Here is a 14,895-nt window from a genome sequence, read left to right on the forward strand (position 1 = left end):
AGGTAGAATGGAAAATGACATCGATTAGAATTAATTATTCGGAGATAGGATGTGCACTTTGCCACTGTCGATAAATTTAGAACTGGAGATGTGTCAGTGGGAGGATGTTCTCTTCGTAAAATTTCGCAAAGCACGCCTCTGCTCTTCGATATTGTCGCGTATCTCTTAGTCCTCTCAGGGAAACCAAGATTTGGCGCACTTTACGCCCCAGCATCTCCGACACGTAAACCCAGTAACGAATATTGACACCGGCTCGTGCATTTTGCATAATCATGTCGTTCCCTTGACGGTTCGACGCACGATCAGATACCGACCGGATAAAAGTCAAATGGATGCACTTTCCTCTGCCGAAGAACGATCGACTGCACTCTTTACGATTATTACACTTAACAAAACGAACGCTTTAAATACGACGTCGCCGTCTGCGGGAGTTGCAAGCGGTGGCTTCTATTATGTAAATGGAAGTTAGTTCGCTTTATTCGGGCGCTGCAGATGGCGAACTTATCGTAGTTGTATGATAATTTCTATTGTTTATAGGGCCAGTTTAAGGTTCGGCGTTGCAGACGTGTTACAGGTATACAGAGAATTTCGATTTGCATTTACCTTAAACGCTTCTCTGGACTGGAAACTCCATCTAGTAAATAAGGGTACTCCAAATGCAAACTCCTGAAAAGAAAAACAAACGTTAAACGTCAAGTCAAGTTAAATGTGGTTTTTTAAGGGAAATTACGAAGTACATTTAACGCATTGCACTTGGTCGGAATGATCACCAACCGTGACAGAATTTCAATGCAACAGTGAAATCAAAACAAGATGATTTATTTAATGCAATTACGTCATCAGTCATGCTACATCAAGTACGTGTTCCTCTTGACATTAAAATTAATAATCCATTGTCTCAATTTTTTCCTCAAAATTTATTGAACTGCTTGAAAATTTATCATTCGCAAGATACTTTTAACAGTTTTCCAAGAGCCAGTAACCCTAGTAAATAGACGCTTCAATAAGGCTGCATAATATACAAGTAGTTTTACTAAACTATGAGATTTTACCATTAATACTACTGTTGTAGAGCCCTACGAGTATAGTCAAAGACAAATACTGTTTCTGTTGACTTCTGCGGATCCAGCTGTGACCGTGGATCATTGCAGGGTTTGACTTTACAAAGGGAATCTAAAACGGCATTAAGACCAAGTGGTCTTACATTTATGTAAGAGTATCAGCTTATGTGATACTCTGCTTTCTTTGTGTTTTTTTTTTTTGAGTTTAAAGATTGTGTGCTATATAGATTGACAATGAACTGTTGAAGTCCGTGTGCCAACATAATTTCTAAACAATGAACAACATTGAGCATGGCGTAACAACAAAACATTTTTTCCAACGTCAAGTCTGAAAATGACATTTCCATCACTCAATTTAGAGATGAAAGTAGGCGTTTGCATCACATGTGAGGAAAGTAAATCACTTCCCTCACTAGTGGGGAAAGTAAAAAAAAAATTGATCCCCATTTAGGTATGTACATACTTTCTTTAAAATAACGTTCAAATATACATATATATATATACATTTGTCAGAATTCTTTATTAACAATTAGCACTTACAAAGATACTTAACTTTTTTATCAGTATTATAGAAATTAAATGTACAATTTTTTACACAAATTAAAACTCCAAATGTTCCTGATTTTTTTTTCTAAATAACGTGTCGGTACAGAGCTTGACGTTGACGCCAAACTAGCACTTCTTACTACTTGTCTCCATCTCAGTAACGCATTGTATTCCTTTCCGTAGCGTGCTCGAGATTTTATAGGTAATAATTCCAAAGATACCTACTTCGCTGCTTCTTTAATTTCTGTATTTGGTAAATTTACAACACTATCTTCTACTTCCATCACTATTTGTTTAGTAAATTCTGAGTAATTTTCAAGTTTTGGTAAAAACACGACTTGACATTCATTAATTAAATTTTATTGTTTACTGTGAGCATGGAAACGTGATTTTCAAATTTTACTTCTATGTTGATTTGTATAAAATAATAAATTGATAATACCTATGCAAGATAAACCGAAAGCTCTTGACGTTGGAAAAAATAGTATGTTATATACGTGAGGAAAGGTCCATTGCTAAACTTGAATGATTAGATCAACTCGCTATCGCTCGTGATCCAATTGTCATTCTCGTTTAGCAATGCATCCCTTTCCTCACTTATATAACAATATACTATTGTTAAAATGTGTATAACCCTAAATGAAATTAAAATCGACGTAGATTCTACATTAGTTCCTTCTTACACGGTGATTCAAAATAGATGATCACGAGAGTACTGAAGATGATTCTCACAACGATCGACGATAAATTGCAATGAGTGAGGACCATCGTTAAGTTCCACAATATGCTAATGAGAACTGAAGATTGAAAGTTCCTGAAATAACAATGCCTAACTGATACCTTGGGCATCTTACTTAATTAAGCGGATCTTGCACTGTTTGTTAATTGTGGAATAAAAGTATATTCGATGCAAAAGTTTGGAGTGATTTATGACTTTTCAAGCGTTTTGTAATCACTGAATAAACTTGAGTGATTCCCTACATTTCACAACAAATATCTAGATATCTCCTCTTCAAAAGACAACAAAAACAGTTGCATCTGCTTCAAGGAATCTTCCACTTGTTTCTGAACCAATTAAATAAGAAAAAGATAACACTTTCAATATTTGAAAAATTAACTGCAACAATCGAAAAATCTTAGCAAGCTGGCAAAAACCGTCATATAAACAAATCATAACAGATTCCACCGAAAGATCAAATTAATTTTGCCATTATTTTTTATTTGTTTCTGAATCATGTCTCGAATATTTTCAACTGTTTTGAGAGAGATGAACCATTGAATAGCTACTCTTGATAATTTAATGTCGTAAATCCTAATTGAACTTTTTATTTGATGACGCCAAGTTATTTTATCAGTGACCACGTAATTTAGACAAATATTTTAGCAGTGCAACTATACAAAATTATCCAATTCGTAAGTAGTATCAAAGATTAAGCCAACAACCAATACCATAAAGCATACTAACCTTCAAATTAATAGATCATTTCCCAGTCGGGGAAAGTGAAAGTAATTAAGTTAATTATATGAAGCAGAAGCTTAAATGTTGCTTCTCTTTCTACCATGTTCTCTTCTTATTCTACCTTATTAATTTTCTTGGAGATTAAAAATGCACCCTGGCTTCATTTTATTCAAATATTAAACGTTTCATAAACATGAAATCAATTTAGAAGGTGCTTGCATTTGAAGATCAAGATCAACTAGAGATCTATATATACATAGTTGAAATTTATCAGGGAATTATCATAGAAGGTCAAAATATAACATTGTACTGACATAATTTTTCAAATTTATTGACGTGAAAACTTCTTTAGGGGCACCACGACATTATTCCCGGGCAGTGAATTAGTTTCACCATCACGCGTCACGTCACACGCTCCGAGGTGAAAGGCTCATTCGAGTTAATTCGTGGGACCCAAGTTTAGCCGAACGAGCGAGAAACAGTCTGATTATGAGTGGAGATTTTAATATCGATTTCTCGACAGAAAAATCAAAGCCTTTAATTAATTTTTTTTTAAACTAAATATGGAACTACAAAGACGGAGTTTTTTAAAGATATTTAAACAAATTTGAATCCAACGTATTTATTTCGTATTTTAGCTATCACAAGCCCGTTGTTCCTGATTCCTCCAAGTATGTACTATCATCCACAATAATATAATTCATATAATATATTATATTACTTAAAATCAATTACGAACGTCATAGAAGTTTTTACTTCTGTCGTGCGGTGCGGTCTTAAACATAAACTCTTTTTTATTTATTCGTAGCTTGAGTTTATGAAGTTAATAATCTTTAAACTGTCCGCGTTATGTTTATAGGAAACGTGCAGACGGAGTGTGGGTCCTGCGTACATTCTGTCAAAAAAACTAAGTGAACTTATAAATACTCGTAAAATCAATAGTTCTTAATAATGTGTACAAGGAACATGTACATACATGATATGATCAATTTTTTGAATCAGTGTACATTAGTGACGCTATATTGTGATTAGAAAATAGTTATTTAAGATATATGTAAGTGTAAAAGGTTACCCTTAATTGCAGGGACGGGTTTCAAATACGAGCGAGCTAGAGTAAGGCCGCGCTGAGATATGACATTTGGTGGGGGGTGCATAGATGGAAAATAGTCGGACGAGCCCATCCTTCGCAAAATAGGGGTGTTCAGCAAATTAACGATCAGCTGATTGTAATTGTGACCGCTATTCTCTGCTGTAACTGGTTTTGTCACGCCACTGGAATATTTTGTCCGCGCAGATTTCCCCCACCAAATGTCATATCTCAGACCGGCCTTACTCTACGAGCGAGTGTTTTAAAGGATGTGAGTGCAATAAAGGAACTTTTTACACGTATGTCTTACAACATTTTATCTACGATCATAACATTTTCCTTTTAGTAATTATTTTATTTCAGATTTTTTTAATTGTGACATTTCCAACAAATTGTATCTATTATTTTATTCTGACAGCTCTGTGCAATAAAAAGTTGCAATAAAAAATTTATTGCACAGTTCACTGAGTTCACTAAACGGCAACTTTTTCAATGCAAAAGTGCGTACTTTTTACACGATCGTAGATAAAACAATTTAGATTTACAAAAGAAATTCACACACAGTAATGTTTCAGGATTCGGATCTGGCCGAAAATCTTTTTATAAATATTTAGTTCAAAAAACTCGTAAATTTGTCTTATTGGTTTCTGATGGAGGTCTAAGTTATTCTCAAAATGTAATCACTTCCTAATGAAATTTTATCTAGGAATCTCAATCTTAAGTCAAACGAATTACTCAACAGGAAAAATCAATCAACACAATAAAAATTACGCAGCAGCTTACGATAATATCACCTAAAACTTCTTTTTAATTGTCTACGGCAGTCTTTTATGACCGGGATATTTTTAATTTCACGGGTTTTTTGCTTACAATCAACTTTAATGTCAGTTAAAGCCACTGACACATATCTAATTTAAAAATATCTGAACTTGTTTGATCTCCTTTGAAACGCAAAAACTGATCATCCATTTTTCATTATTAATTTAACTTAATAAGAGTGCAAATAGGTTAAGTAAAGTTCTTAGAGAGGAAGTCAAGCGACAGTTTTTCTGAACTTGTCAATTATGATGATTTATCTATTGAACGGCAAATATTCAAACTTCTTCAGGTGTATCGCGACTAATTATAACTGTAACGCTTAATATAAATTTATTTCGTTGAATGGTCTCCTAGATTGTATCCCACTTAATAACATTTTGATTGACGGGAACGCAGATTTATTATGACTGATTAAGGCCGCTAATTTATTTCGACATTAAAAATGTACAGACTTAATTTAAATACGACGACAAAAAATAGATCCACACTCAAAAGTAACTGGTTAATGAAGCTACGTTATTAGGCACAACAAATAAAAGCACAGAAATAAACGAATTAAGTGCTTCTTTCAAATTGTTTTAAAATTTATGATAGCTGGTTAACAGAAATAATTCGTTGTCGAGAACACGCAAAATAAAAACAATGCTTTGGCATACAAATTGTATTTCCTTTAGTTCTTGTCCTTGTCCTTGATCCTTTGAAATTCAGTGGCAAGCAATTTAAGTTATCTTAAACAACTGCTGAGTATTTAAATCCTTGTGACTCAAATTTTGTTTTCTATTATAGTCCACAAAATCTCTGTTGGATTAAGATCAGGATCCTGTACTGGTTATTTGAGAGTTGCAATAAGAACTTTTCAGAAATACATTATAAAGTTTGTTCACTTTTATTAAAATTGAGTTCGCCTTGAAATAGCATTCCGAATGGTGCGCTTACAACATCCTTATTTTGTGAATGTGTCCAAAGAATGCGAAAAATTTGGGTTTAACATCATCAAAAGCGTAATTAACGAGCGCTCAACGCAACGGTCATAACTCTTAGAATGAAACATTATCCGCGCTAATCGACTCCCGAATAAGGGTTGCGAATATCCTTCGGGAAATTCTGCGAAAAAAAATGTCAGGTGTGCCCCGAAGCCGGCAGTTTATAATTTACAAACGCCTATTATTCACCGCGAAACATGCGAAATATGGGCATTCATTCAGGAGTATTTTCAGCGAAACAACGAGGGAAAAACTGTAAGTACACATAGCGTGTCGTCATTGTTCCCGTGCGTTTTCACCCCCATCGCGTCCTATTAAATAGGTAGGTACTGCAAAACTCCTGTCGACAGCACAAACACCTATTCAAACTAGCTTTTAGTGCCATGGTCGTCTGCTTTTAATAAGTCAGTAATTTCAAAATGAACTTTGGAGAGGGTAGTCTGCATTGTTTTCGCGTATTAGGGGTGGCTTTATTAAACTGCCATACGTGAATCCGTAATGAACGGGCGAGACGTCATCTTCAGGTTCGCCCGTTCGGAAGTTACTCTTTAAACAGATAAGCAAACAAATTAAAAAGTTCCAAACGAAAACTAGTCGATTTTATCTGTCGGATTAGTGAGGCCGTAAAACATTTTAGTGTTGTTTAATCGAGGAATTTACTGCGACTTCAAGGGCCCTTCGGATTGTCTTTTTGAGGACGACTTTCCTTGAGATAAAAGAGAGCGCGCGCTCAACCACCAGCAACTACAAATAACGTTCTTTGAGGGAACGCAGTAACAAAAGACAACATGGATTTTAGTTTTATTTATAGTTCAACAATGTGCCATTGGAGCATATGGTGTCGCTGGATAAGAAGATAAAGCACTTCATTATATTCCATATTTGAAGTTTCGTTAAAATAATCTTGGAATGTAGAACTCTCCTCCCGATAAATAAATTACACGCAAAACCTTCTGACTGTGTATTATTTTCGTAATTGGAAATCGAAGTAATGTAAAAAAAAACACAAAAACTTTAGCCCTCAGAATTGGTTTTTGGCTTCCTCAATACATATAAATAATTTACTTTTTAGGCATCCTTAATGAAAACGGCAATTTTACTCACAAGCGGACGAAAAGTAACTATTTTTTGGACGCTGACCGTGGCGCCATATGTTGGTCTGTTTAGTAAGTTATCAAGAAAACCGACAAAACCGATAATTGTTCTGTCACTACAAATTATGTAAATAAGTAGTTGTATTGCAAACAGTAAATTTCTAGTTTTGTTGACAAGCTATTGATAACAAATATCTACTATAAAAAAATTGTTAATATGTATGTATTAATAAATGTATCAATTTGAAAAAGGTACATACAAAATAAATTTGTAATTTTTTTTTCCAATGATGTCTTTTGCTTTGTAGTTTGTGCGGTCGCCTAATAGTATATTATATACCAAGGTGGAGAAGTTCATGATTATAGCCAGAGCGCCAAGATTAGAGCCCGAGACGCGCCGAGGTTTGTAAGGCGCGAAGGCTATAAGGGACTTCTCCACCGTGGTTTATATACTATTTTTTTCACTACTAGATACGTTAAAACCCTTTCCGATAAGAATTATTAATTAAATTATTTTGTCGGATACTACGGGTCCGAGTTGTCACTTCTTGACAGTTGGTATGAAAATCGTCTACGTTAACCAATGAAATAGACGACAATCTTTCGTTGCTAGGTGACGGTTGTTCCATTATTCACCACTGGTTAATAATGAAAAATTATTTACCTGTCACTGGGCCAACGTAGAAAAGCGAAACTTCTCAGTGTTCTATGACAACCGATAACGCTTGACTTTATTACTAGTAGTGAAAAAAAAATTTTATTTGCACCTCTGCCAAAAAGTGCCTTTTGTCCTCGCCTGTTTTCAACCCTCGGCTGCGTCTCGGCCAGAAAACTCAGACTCGAACAAAAAGATGCACTTTTTGGCCTTGATACACAAATACCTATCTTAAGCTGATGCATGCATGTCCCTAAAAAAGAAGACGAGTCCTTAGCTCCCTTATTTATCGGACGATTTTAATTACCCATGCACCAAATTAAATGGTTGTGAATAGGCTACAAAATGGCCTACTAAATTCGCGTATAAACCCAAGGGCCTCAAGGTTAAACTGTCAAAAAACAAATTTCAAATGGGAACGTATAGTTTTTTGTAGAAATTCTGATTGAGATTTTTGAAACAAATGACGAGCACCAAGCGAGAAGCTATCAAAATGCGTTGCGTTACAGTGTAATAACCAAATAAGTTAGTTAGAAAAACAAATGACAAATAATAACATAGGAAATGCGCAAAGATGCCGCCAATGTTTAGCGCAAAACGAAGCCCATAAACGAAAGTACCGTTTTTTTAACATTTTTTCTTTGTATTTTTTTATGTAAGTGTATACTTGTGATACATTCTTGTTTTCAAAATAAAAATCTCTATCAGAATTACTAAAAAAAGTATGTATTCGCATTTGAAAAAAAAAATATTTTGACGGTTTACCATTGAAGCCCTTGGAGCTCTACATGAATTTATTAGGCCCTTTTGTAGCCTGCTCAGAACCATTTAATTTGGTGTATAAACAGATAAAATCCTCCTATAAATAAGTGAGTTATGGACTCGTCTTCTTTTTTGGGGACACCCTGGATATGTATGTATTTAATAAACAAACAAACAAAAAATCAAAACTGTTCCAATTAAACTATCCAGTTGTTTCTTAATAGAATTAGGGCCAGTTTACAGAAGCGAAATTAAGTTAATCGTAATCAAATGCGAGATTAACTGAACACGTGATCAGATTGAACCAATCGAAGTTTCGGATTGATGGGTTAATCGCGCATTAAAATTTAATTCGAATTAAATATTTAATTCTCTTTCTATAAACTGGCCTATAGTTTAAAATAAAACAAAATTGACTACGAAATGCAAAATCTGTACGAATGGCATTAATATAAAAAAAACTGGCATCAAAGAATAACACTTCAATTAATTCACCATGAGTCTTTTACTCTACAGCAAGTGCCCATTTGCTCTTGCTCACAGCTACTATCACGAATTCGAGTCAATTTCTTACGTAAAACTGTCCGGGAGCATCTGACCTTTTAAATCTATTCCCGGAGTCCTCGTTGCACCACCAGATCTACGATAATTCCGTCATGAAACAAACTACTTCATCCAAGCGAACAAAGCCGTGGATAAAATGTAGGAGCTTAATGAGCGCAAGATATCTTGAGCTGTCTTCGCTTTCCAATTTTCTTCTGGTATATCTATCTGTTTCCCAACAGTCTAATAGTATTACGTCCGGTCGACCTTAAAAAGGCTCGCCGACCCACCTTCCGTGAATAAAAAATCACACGGTGTTTTACGTTGGATATGGGGGTAACATGAGACAATGGCTCCCTTAGTAACTATCATCGGGCGAGGGTTATAAATCTGTCGCCAGTAGCGATGAAGTGGCTGTGTCGGGAAGATAGGAACGGTAATAATTGTGATGTTTACTGCCTACGCTGCGCCTTCATTACTATTTATTTCGAATTTTCCTCGAGAGCTCATGCAGACTTTTCATTTTTAGAGATATCGAGCGAAACAATTAGGGACGGTAGTACGGTAGTGTAATTAGAGAATAGTTGAACGGCATCTTTCATCAAATGTTGTAATTAAACTAACCAAAAACCTCATCAAACAACTTACGTACTTGTTATTCGCTGCAGAGGTTTTCAGATGGTTAGGATTGTATCTGCGGTAAAATTTACTTTGAGAGCATCAGTGAAAACTATGCTATCTAGAGAGTCTTTACCATTATAAAAAATACATTATGTACACCATCTTGGTGCCCAAACTCCAACAACCGAAGTGTCTTTCGATTTAAAAAAAAAGTTAATGGTGTATTGAAATACAGAACCTTTAGTAAAAAAATATATTGAATCAGCTTTTTTGTACACTTCACACCACCCATACGTTATGTTTTTATATAATATTTTGTCTAAATGAATTATCTGGTAATTAAGATGATAACCTCAGCATCCGACCCACATACGTTCAATTGAATTTATATCAAAATATCCTCAAGAACAGAACTTTTAATTTATCTTCCTAAATTTTCCGTCACGTAGTGCAGTTTTAAATTATCTTGCAAAACTGCGTATTCAGCAATTTTAAAAAGTAGAAAACCGGCACTAAAATGATTTATAACAAATTTAACTTTGAGTGTATCAAAACGCCAAGTGATTTTTGCATGAATGCATTCTATCAAGAACTGATTTATGGTATTTTCTTATAAAAGGTGGTGAAAGTGCCCACCACCTTCTTCATGACAAATTCTGATTCAGTTTTTATTGCATTTATAACATTTTGGAGTACATGGTTGTGATGAAACCTTTGTGCCAGATCATCACCTAACAGTTCCAGAACAGAAGTCATGCAGTAAGGACATAAATGTAAATTATTTTTAATATGGTGGAACACGTTTCCAAAGAAAGGTTCACTTGTTGAAAAAGTAACGGATGGAAGGTTTTTGCTGCTTTCTCATCCAATAACTTCTGGACTACGTCTTGTTGGCTTTCCGCTCCCTCTCGTCCTTCCAGTCTGCAGAAACAATTTCACAGTACGATCTAAACACTCCGGAACTTGTTTATAATCAGCGACAACTTGTGGGAACTGAAGTTGAAGTTCTTGCAAACAACGTTGCACTACTCATCGCTGACTTCAACGACGGTTGAGAAAATAACTTTTTTGCTCAGTTGAGTAAATCATTTTAGTTTTGAAAAAAACATACTTATGAAAAATGCGACACAGGACGAAAAACAATGACAATGAAACAAATACCAAATTTGAAGTTAAACTGGCAGCTTGGGGTTCTGTAAGTTACGATATATGTAAAATCCATAAAATGTTAGTGAAAGGGGTCTTAACCACAAATGTATTTAGGCACAGAATTGGACTCGTTACAAAGCTAAAAATATACTAAAATTTTCACATGTATAAAGAGGTAATTACACCTTCCAAGAACCCAAAGCAAAGAATGTACAGTTCACCTGTAAATCCAGGTAGACTTCAACACTGACATTTCAATTTAATACAACCAATTTAGCGATGTGCGTGGTGGCAAATTTATGTCCAATTGAAAATATGTGGTATGCAATAAAATGCTGCTTAAGAAAATTACGACAAAGTCTTCAACATCTAACATTACTGGTTACTGTCGAACCAACTCAAGAAGACCGGTGCGGAAAGGGAGAGGATTTTAGGTACTAGTTTCAACCAATTCTCGACTTGATGCTTTCGAAACATTGTTAAAATAGTTATTTATTATACAAGACGATAAAATTTTATTTTATCTTCGAGAGCGGTTTAAGCCTCGAGGCGTAAGCCGAGAGGCTAATACGCTCGAGAAGATAATGGTGAATTTTATCGTCGTGTACAATACAAAATTTTATTCCATCCTCCATTACTTCGATTGAATTACTGAATTATTTTGATTATGACAATTATAAACGTCAAAAAAATTCAACAATCAAAAAAACGTCAAAAACAGAAAAACAACAATGGATGTTAAACATTAGAAACTCAAAGCGGGGGCTGTTGGCATGGGAGTCGGTTACCGAGATAATTTGTTTATCAACAAAGTTAAAAGCAGTTTCGTGAAAGTGTTTCATTTTTGAGGAAATAATGGCCCAATCTTTCCTTAATGAAGATGAATTGTATGTTCCTGAAGATATTATTAAAGAAGCCAGATCTGTTATTGAAAATTTATTGCCGCGAAAATCTGTATCGTTGTATGAAAAAGAATACAATATTTTCTGTGTCTGGAGGAAAAGCAGAAACATAAAAGGTGTATCAGAAGAAGTCCTGCTATCGTACTTCGCAGAAAAGGTAAAAAAGTATAAGGCTTCAACATTGTGGAGTTGTTATTCAAAGTTGAAGAGTACCTTACTGATCAAGGAACAAGTAGACATATCAAAGTAAGAAGAATGATTATTTTGAATATTATAATTAAAACGTTTATTTTTTTAGATTTTTGAGTCTGAAGACTTTCCTTAAGCGAGAATACTCAACCTACACACCGATTAAATCAAATGTGTTAGAGAGGGAACATTTTAACAAATTTTTGGAGGATGCACCTGATAAGATTTACTTGTTGATAAAGGTAAGTGTTTTTATTATGGTAGTTTCACTCAATATTAAGTAAATTATCTAAAGGTTGCCTTGGTCATGGGAATCGGCGGAGGATGCAGAATGGATGAATTACACAAAATGAAAATTGACGATATCGAAGATCGAGATAATATTCTGATAATACAAAATATTCTGATAATACAAGTTCCCGAAACAAAAACGAATAAGAAGCGTATGTTTACTATTGTGGATAATACGAAAATAGGAGTTAGCAAGTTGGCTTTATACAAAAAATATAGTGATTTAAGACCTGCAAATACACCAACCAAGAGTTTCTTTTTGGGTTATCGCAATGAAAAATGTACAAAGCAAGTGGTGGGAATTAACACATTTTACAAGATGCCCCGAATGATAGCGGAATTTTTAAAGCTGCCATTACCTGAATCTTACACTGGTCATTGCTTTAGGAGATCAAGTGCTACTCTTTTGGCGAACACTGGAGCTAACACGCTTATGATGAAGAGACATGGTGGCTGGAAATCGAATTCGGTTGTAGAAGGCTACATTGATGAATCAGTTGAAAATAAGAAGGAAATTTGTAACAGAATTTTGATGGGAACAAGCAGCACAAAGAATTGTCAAGGATTTTCAAACGAATTACCTGGTTGCAGTGGCGCTAACCTCATCAAAAGTGAGGATGTCGTTAACTTCATCAAAAGCAAAGATGTCGTTAACGAGAATACTGTCAAATGTGGTGGAAAAGTGTTTAAAAAGTGCACATTTAATTTTTATTAACAATGTTATTTCCGGTTATTTCAATTCAGACGTTTGTAATTTTGATTAAAAAAGAATAAAGAAACTTGTGAAAATGTAATTATTTTATTTTTCTAGACGATAAAACTTCATTTTACCATGAAGAAAACAGTAGATAAAATACCATTTTATCGTTTAGGATGGAATAAATCTCATTACTGTATTCATTCTACGAACATTAGATAATTAACTGATGAACAAATCAAATTAATTTAATTTTGCTGCACTTGTGGCGTTTTCTATTACAAACAGTACGTGCAACAGGCAACATTTTATCATTTATCGAGTGATAAATTAGTGCTTCTGAGTGAAAATTAAACAAAGGAATTTTTCCCGTGGAAAATCGATAGCAGGAGACGTAAAATAAAACTTCAAATTCTGAAGTACAATTAGTTCGTTATCTCCTTTAAAACCATTATGAAAATGAAATTAATGAGATAAACTTGAATGAGTCGATTAAACTGCTTTAATTACATCCTGCGCTGAAAAGAAACCGTTTTGTTGACTCTAATAAAAAAAATAAATGTTTGCATTTTTATTTCCTTCATTCTCTTTTTAAAGCTTTGGAGGTAACATTTTTCCAAAATAATCTCCCGTTCAATTTGGTCTTAAGGGAGTTAGTCTTTGAAGCGCCCTTCCTGATTAAACACATAATCCTTGGTTAACCTAAGTTTCCTCAAACTTCTAAGTAAATTCATTGCCGATTCCGGTAAAGCAATTGCACTTCAGAAACTATATTCAGTTTGCATTTATGAATATCAGTTGTGGCGAGAGCTAAGCCTGGCGTTCGCTCCACCGTTCATCCCCTCACATTAAAATTGTACTTTAGCACTATTTACACGCTCGAAATGGTTCCATTTTACATTAGGATTTGGCTTTTAATGCAGTGTGCGTACCAACATCAGATCAATTCTCGATCATCCGGACTGACTTAATGATGCGATTAAGTCCTTAATGCAACTAGGTTAGGTTTAACTTCTGGAGTGTCAACATTTGTGATGGGAACGTTGAAGTTGGATTCCGAATAATTTATACTTTATGCAAATAGTGTTATGCTGACGTGTCCTAGTGTTGTAGGTTAACCCACCATCTGTCAGTAACTTGCGATTAAACAAGCTACTGCGGACAAGATACCTAGCCCATCCATATTTATTAAACTGACACAATAATTAAAAGGAATTTCGTAAGTACATAATTGAATTTGTTGATAATTACTAAATCACCATTAATTAATGTGGCTAATGGTTGAACATAGTCGGGTTTTCTCTTCCGCAGCGCAAGCGATTACAGACCTACGCAAAGTTATTAATGAAGACAAGTTACGTGGATCACTTGTACGTGAGAACTGCAAATACTACCCATGCAAGCAGAAAGACGAGTTCTTGAGTCGTTAGAATGGAGCTTGAACTTGAAATACATTTAATAACAACATAAGAAAGAAAATGTAAAAATTATCCTATTCCTTCTGTGGCCGGCCTATCAAAGTAGGCTGAGAACAACTAACTCACACGTATGGATCTTGCTCTATAACAGTTTCATTACAATAGTCACATCTGGAAAGAGACTACTTCATGTTTCAGATATAAAAAAAATTTTGCAAAAATAAGACGAACATTTTGAATCACCTTGAAGGTGTAAATTGTAGTAGAGATGAGCCACTTCACTCTATAATTTTTATTTTACCCAACAACGATTGTTCTGGGACTAACAATCGAAACATACTTGTAACGAAACACAACACGTAAAGCAACCTTTTAAACTAAGTAACCAGAATTTGTAATCCTGTATCAACATATGGTGAGTTACACCAGGTCTATTTTGTATCATTGAACTAAATACAAACTGGTCCTTCGAGCCGGATTATATATCAGAATGAAATCGAAATACACGAAACACAACGTGTGTTGTGAACTAATCAGAACTTGATGGTTTTATCAAAATATTTTTACTTTAAACGGCGTTCATTGAACACAACAATAATAAGTTCTGTTGTTCCATTAA

The 14,895-nt window shown here is 34.6% G+C and overlaps 2 protein-coding genes across 2 annotated transcripts in view; one reads left to right on the forward strand and one right to left on the reverse strand.

Annotated features, from left to right (window-relative positions):
• The window catches only part of LOC138130162 (uncharacterized), a 306,106-nt gene that overhangs the window by 225,518 nt on the left and 65,693 nt on the right, over positions 1-14,895 (reverse strand). The window contains exon 2 of the mRNA XM_069046556.1: positions 604-666. The gene's annotated coding sequence lies outside the window, so the exon portion shown is untranslated. The remainder of the gene's footprint in view (positions 1-603; positions 667-14,895) is intronic.
• LOC138131535 (uncharacterized) lies at positions 11,269-12,955 on the forward strand. Its single transcript, XM_069048598.1, has 3 exons — positions 11,269-11,927; positions 11,980-12,112; positions 12,166-12,955. Exons 1-3 carry the CDS (start codon positions 11,635-11,637, stop codon positions 12,874-12,876), a joined length of 1,137 nt encoding a protein of 378 aa, XP_068904699.1. The 5' UTR covers positions 11,269-11,634; the 3' UTR covers positions 12,877-12,955.

This window comes from Tenebrio molitor, chromosome 5 (genome assembly GCF_963966145.1).
Source record: "Tenebrio molitor chromosome 5, icTenMoli1.1, whole genome shotgun sequence".
In the NCBI taxonomy this organism is placed as follows: domain Eukaryota; kingdom Metazoa; phylum Arthropoda; class Insecta; order Coleoptera; family Tenebrionidae; genus Tenebrio; species Tenebrio molitor.